Raw genomic sequence first — 7110 nt, forward strand, 5'->3', positions numbered from 1 at the left:
TGGAGGTCTACAATTATTTTTCTGAGGTCTTGACTGATTTATTTTGATTTTCCCATGATGTCAAGCAAAGAGGCACTGAGTTTGAAGGTAGCCCTTGAAATACACCCACAGGTACACCTCCAATTGACTCAAAATCAATTAGCCTATCAGAAGCTTCTAAAGCCATGACATCATTTTCTGGAATTTTCCAAGCCTCTTAAAGGCACGGTCAACTTAGTTTATGTAAACTTCTGACCCACTGGAATTGTGATACAGTGAATTATAGGTGAAATAATCTGTCTGTAAACAATTGTTGGAAAAATTACTTGCACAAAGTAGATGTCCTAACCGACTTGCCAAAACTATAGTTTGTTAACAAGAAATGTGTGGAGTGGTTGAAAAACGAGTTTTAATGACTCCAACCTAAGTGTATGTAAACTTCCGACTTCAACTGTATATACACACATACACTACCAGTCAAAGGTTTGGACAAACCTACTCATTCAATGGTTTTTCTTTATTTAAAAAAATGTTTTACATTGTAGAATAATAGTGAAGACATCAAAACTATGAAATAACACATATGGAATCATGTAGTAACCAAAAAAGTGTTAAACAAATCAAAATATATGTTACATTTGAGATTCTTCAAATAGCCACCCTTTGCCTTGATGACAGCTTTGCATACTCTTGGCATTCTCTCAACCAGCTTCATGAGGTAGTCACCTGGAATGCATTTCAATTAACAGGTGTGCCTTGTTAAAAGTTAATTTGTGGAATTTCTTTCCTTTTTAATGCGTTTGAGCCAATCAGTTGTGTTGTGACAAGGTAGGGGGGTATACAGAAGATAGCCCTATTTGGTAATAAACCAAGTCCATATTATGGCAAGAACAGATCAAATAAGCAAAGAGAAATGACAGTCCATCATTACTTTAAGACATGAAGGTCAGTCAATACGGAACATTTCAAGAACTTTGAAAGTTTCTTCAAGTGCAGTCGCAAAAACCATCGAGCGCTATGATGAAACTGGCTCTCATGAGGACCGCCACAGGAATGGAAGACCCAGAGTTACCTCTGCTGCAGAGGATAAGTTCATTAGAGTTACCAGCCTCAGAAAATGCAGCCCAAATAAATGCTTCACAGAGTTCAAGTAACAGACACATCTCAACATCAACTGTTCAGAGGGGACTGTGTGAATCAGGCCTTCATGGTTGAATTGCTGCAAAGAAACCACTACTAAAGGACACCAATAAGAAGAAGAGACCTGCTTGGGCCAAGAAACACGAGCAATGGACATTAGACCAGTGGAAATTTGTAATTTTGTCTGGAGTCCAAATGTGAGATTTTTGGTTCCAACTGCCGTGTCTTTGTGAACGGATGATCTCTGCATGTGTATTTCCCAACGTAAAGCATGGAGGATGAGGAGTTATGGTGTGGGGGTGCTTTGCTGGTGACACTGTCTGCGATTTATTTAGAATTCAAGGCACACTTAACCAGCATGGCTACCACAGCATTCTGCAGCGATACGCCATTCTATCTGGTTTGGGCTTAGTGGGACTATCATTTGTTTTTCAACAGGACAATGACCCAACACACCTCCAGGCTGTGTAAGGGCTATTTGACCAAGAAGGAGAGTGATGGAGTGCTGCATCAGATGACTTGGCCTCCACAATCCCCCGACCTCAACCCAATTGAGATGGTTTGGGATGAGTCGGACCGCAGAGTGAAGGAAAAGCAGCCAACAAGTGCTCAGCATATGTGGAAACTCCTTCAAGACTGTTGGAAAAGCATTCCAGGTGAAGCTGGTTGAGAGAATGCCAAGAGTGTGCAAAGCTGTCATCAAGGCAAAGGGTGGCTATTTGAAGAATCTCAAATATAAAATATATTTTGGTTTGTTTAACACTTTTTGGTTACTACATGATTCCATATGTGTTATTTCATAGTTTTGATGTCTTCACTATTATTTTACAATGTAGAAAATAGTAAAAATAAAGAAAAACCCTTGAATGAGTAGGTGTGTCCAAACTTTTGACTTGTACTGTACATGGATACAGATGGAAAGGTAGATACGCACGCAAGCACACGCACACACGGATAGGTAGATATATACACACACACCTATTTTGGTGGCTCATAATCAAAGTCTAGTCTCTGACGCCCTGCCCTACATCCTACCACAGTGTAATCCAGTGCTTCTGCTCCCTACAGAGCTCTATGGCATTGAGTCTTATTATAGATCCCACACTGTCTAATTATCACTGCTATCAGCATGCACCGAGCGGAACGCATAGCTAGAACCACAGGAGTACTGCACCGCTCTGCATGCTCTATATATCTAGGAATGGGGCTGGGAAGACTGCTTTGTAGGTATAGTGTTCTAGTGTGAAGGTGAGACCCAGGTCATTATGTTATAGTGAATGTGCAGTGGAGTAGAGGTTGGGATTATTGAGTAGTGGGTGGCACCTTCACCTTTCAGACATGACAGGCTCACTCTGTTTCCTTCCTTCTCTCTCTCTCTTTCTGTCTGTCTCTGTCCATCATACACCTCTCTATCTTTCCCTCCTCTCCCCCTCTGTCCATCTCTTGTTTGTCTGTCTGTCTGTCAGTCTTATTTCTCTTTCTCTCACTATTCTCCCTCTCTAACTCCGCTCTAGGACTTCCCTGTAGTTATTGGAGTAAGTGTTCTTTAACATGTAAGGCAACCACCGCCTGCTAAATAATTGATCACGATAAAAAATTAAAAGAAAACGCACCAAGTTCTCAATCTCTTCTCTGAAAGTGTTTGAGAAACAGATGAGTGAGAGAAAAAAGAAAAGGAAAGAGAGAGAGGAGGGAGACAGAGAAAAAAAGCCGCTTGTGGCATCTCGCTCCCTCAAGCACAAAGCGACTTCCACATCAAAATGTCACCAGCACAACAGCTGCTGCTATTGCAATATAGTCCTTTAAAGTAAACTTTCAACAACTCCCCTCGAAAAAAAACACCATCCTTTTTAATGAATAAGGAACAGAAAGACTGAAAGAAGGGGAGGAGGAGGAAGAGGGAGGGAGGGAAAGAGGGAGAAACACAAAGTGCTGATATTATGGGTGGAAATCTGTGTGGGGAAAGACAGGCAGTCAAACTGTCAGGCGTGAGCGCTGAGACGGAACAAAGAGGAACAGTGGAGACAATTACATTGGCGCTGTGGAGTGACGAGAGGCATCGCACAGCAACACACCACGGATGGAGGGAGAAGGGATACACCTTATACATGATAAACAACTGTAGGTGTATATCACTCCCCATTACACTACTCTGGTACTGATCAATGATAAAAAGGTGTGGATAAAGAACAAATGGGGGAGATATATGAATACTAAAAACGTAGATGCATGAACAGCTACACTATGTCACTAAACATTGATCAATGTCCCCACTGCTTTCATAAACGATGCAAGGGAATGATCAATTTCATCAATGAGCGATGTGGCCAATGGTACTATTACTATCAGTGATGCATCAAGACAAGTCAAATGTCCCTAAGTGTAAGCGCAACATGCAACAATTTCATTGATTTTACTGAGTTACAGTTTATATGAGGAAATCAGTCAATTGAAATACATTCATTAGGCCCTAATCTATGGATTTCACATGACTGGGAATACAGATATTCATCTGTTGGTCACAGATACCTTTTTTTTTAAATGGGCCTCACAATGGACCTCAGGATCTCATCACGGTATTTTTGTGCATTGAAATTGCCATCGATAAAATGCAATTATGTTCGTTGTCCGTAGCTTATGCCTGCCCATACCATAACCCCACCGCCACCATGGGGCACTCTGTTCACAACGTTGACATTAGCAAACCGCTCGCCCACACAATGCCTTACACGTGGTCTGCGGTTGTGAGGCCGGTTGGACGTACTGCCAAATTCTCTAAAACGATATTGGTGGCGGCTTATGGTTGAGAAATTAACATTCAATTATCTGGCAAAAGCTCTGGTGGACATACCTGCAGTCAGCATTCCAATTGCACGCTCCCTCAAAACTTGAGACATTTTATTTTTATTTATTTTTGTCATTTAGCAGATGCTCTTATCCAGAGCGACTTACAGTTAGTGAGTGCATACATCTGTGGGAATGTGTTGTGTGACAAAACTGCACATTTTACAGTGGCCTTTTATTGTCCCCTGCACAAAGTTCACCTGTGTAATGGTCATGCTGTTTAATCAGCTTCTTGATATGCCACACCTGTCAGGTGGATGGATTATCTTGGCAAAGGAGAAATGTTCACTAACAGGGATGTAAACAAATTTGTGCCCAACATTTGAGAAAAAATCGCTTTTTGTGCGTATGGAACATTTCTGGGATATTTTATTTCAGCTCATGAAACATGGGACCAACACTTTACATGCTGCATTTTTATTTTTGTTCAGTGTAGTTTTGCACACAGAAAAAGGCAGTGACACCCACACCAAACATGTTTTTATTTTTTATTTAACTAGGCAAGTCAATCTGTGCACAGCACTTGCCATAAAAAGTTATAAAGAAACTGAGAGACCTCCAAGGATATGTAGTAAGGCTTAGTGGGAAAATTTTTAATAATTTCATATATAGGAACGTGTCCCCTCTCCATGAACCATAAAACCCTTATTCTACAGTATGTGATAGAGGAGCACATCACCTGTCATTACCAAGACTAACCTCATGTCTTATACTGCCATCTAGTGACCAATATAGTCAATGACAAGGCAGTGGTCACGATGTGGAGCCCGGAGTTAGAGCATCAGCATTACTTTGTCAGACTATGCAAGAGCAGAACGTACTACACCTGTGGAGTATACTACAAAGCAGGTTCAATTAGTTAGCCTGCTAACGTTGATAAACAACCAGAAATAATCATGGATTTTCTGGTTCATTAAGAAAGCCAAACTTAGATATGTTTTTTTGGTTGTTGAGTCAATTAGACAATGCCAATTTCATGCCTATCAGCTTTAAATAAAGTAATTTCAGAATATTTAGGCAAGTTAGCTGGCTAACTCATTGAACCTGGTTTGTAGTATACCCCACAGGTCTGAGATCTCATTGGAGTTGGCAAGACAGCACAAACAGATCCCAAACCAGTCTATAAGAGACTCACACCTGCCCTCACTGACCTTGGCCAACATGGCGTTGAGCTGGGTCTGCGTGAGGGGGAAGAGGAAGGCCTCCACCACCCGTCTGAACTCCCCCCGGGTCACTGAGCCGCTCCCCTTAGGGTCCAGGGCCTTGAACGCTGCCCTCACATCCTCCAGCCTCTCCCCCAGCCTCCGGGGGAGCAGGGCCTTGATCTCCCCCAGGGACAGATGCTCAGCTGGGGCTGACTGTACCGATGAGACTGGGGAAGGACATGGAAGTGATTAGGAGTCTGTATGGGGGACACTGTTTAGTGTGTTTGGTTTAGATTTATTTCAGGGTTTTGCCCTTACTGTACATTCTCATGTTAAGTTATGAGTAAGCTATGAGTTGAGAATGAGATATGAATGAACCCACCTGAGTCTGACTGCAGTGCTGTCTTTCTGGGTTCCCCTGCTGCCTGTCCCTCCACAGGTGTGTATGGAGGTGTGTGTGTATATGAGTGTGCAGGGCCAGGTGTGTGTGTGATGCTGATACGTGGGGCAGTCCAGGGGCACGGGGCGATGACCAATCCTCGGGGCATGAGGGTCAGGTCCCCCAGGCCCAGGTTGAGGGGCACCAAAGGGGGGGTCTGTCTCATACCTTCTGCCTCCGTTGGAGCTGTCAGGACGGCCGAGAGAGAAGGGTATTAAATCGAAGGTGTGATGCATACAGTACTCATTGGAGAGTTTTTGATATGCGTGTGTGTGTGACAGGTGAAACCCAGGTGAAATAATTAATGAGAGCAGGGTGTTCTGTTCCTGTGTCACAAGAGGATTGTTTACAGTGTCTTATTCTTCCCAATGCAAACACATCATAAATCAACTCTATGCTAATATTAGATTTGAATTGTGTGTTTAGCTATCAGGTCAGGCACGCCCCCTGTAGAGGAGATGGTTGCCAACTTGTCTCAGTCAATCAAAGCAACAGCAATAGGAAACATTTTACATCGGGACGAGAGCAGAATTTAAACATAAAAGGCAACCATTATTTTACTTCAAATTAACCTTTTCATAATTAACATCAACTTTGAAGTTGCCCCAAGGTTAATCACAACATTTACATATTTGCCTCCTGCTTAGATTATCAAAAGGGCAATTGTTTATTAAAACGTTCCTGTTGTTTTATGCAAATTGTGTCACAAATTAATTCATGAATTCGCACTAGAATGGAAAGTAATTTAGAAATATCGGAATTTGTAATTTAGAAATATCGGAATTAGTTTCTGTGATCTCTCCAATTGAAATGCATGTTTCTTATAAATATTTTCTTTGACTTTGCTCTGATTAATTTAAAGCCGCAATTAAAAAAACACCCATGAAAAAAAGGGCAGGAAGAAATGTAGCATACTACAATTAAATTTAAACTATTCCTCTGAAGTTACTGCTCAAGTTTAGATCATTGCGAATTGTTCCAATGTTATTTGTCCTTTTCATTCTATCGTGTAGCATTAGGACAACTAATTTGGTTGCTGATTGAATGTTATAGTTACCCTCTTTCTTTATGTCATGTAGCTCTGGATATATGTCAGAAATTGTCGCTCTCTGAGACTGACCTGCGTTTCCCTCGGTTTCTTTAGTTGCGTAAAAGCGCAACATACAGAGAACGCGTTGTGGTTGTCATAGAGATGGATTGGCCTGTTCTATTGTTCCTCTGACTCCTCCCGCAATTGTTTATGATTGGATGGAAGTTATGTCAGGAATTCCCTTCATGCCTTTGCCTCCACTTCAAGCTAAATATTATTCATCCAGAGTAGTACTACACCCTCACTCAACAGTGAACACTCCCCATCGAGTGGTTAGTGATAAGGACTTTAGTGATACTGTAGATGTCTAGGTTTGTCGTACTTAGTGTTAACTTATAGCCTACTGAAGTAATAATAATAATAATAATAATAATAATAATAATAATAACGTATTCAACTTCTATAGCACTTTTCATTAACAAAATAATCTCAAAGCGCTTGAAAAAGCTAAACAATCAAGAATAAAACAGCTA

The 7110-nt window shown here is 41.4% G+C and overlaps 1 protein-coding gene across 1 annotated transcript in view; it reads right to left on the bottom strand.

The window, feature by feature from the left end:
• LOC311129252 (EF-hand calcium-binding domain-containing protein 6-like) overlaps positions 1–5713 on the bottom strand; it is a gene marked incomplete at both ends in the record, with an annotated part of 33151 nt that extends 27438 nt beyond the window's left edge. Inside the window, 2 exons of the mRNA XM_084161546.1 lie at positions 5115–5335; positions 5611–5713. Of these exons, the coding sequence (XP_084017672.1) occupies positions 5115–5335; positions 5611–5713 (324 nt within the window). The remainder of the gene's footprint in view (positions 1–5114; positions 5336–5610) is intronic.
• Positions 5714–7110: the final 1397 nt, after the last annotated feature.

Source organism: Coregonus lavaretus, assembly GCF_964263955.1.
Source record: "Coregonus lavaretus genome assembly, chromosome: 5".
NCBI lineage: Eukaryota > Metazoa > Chordata > Actinopteri > Salmoniformes > Salmonidae > Coregonus > Coregonus lavaretus.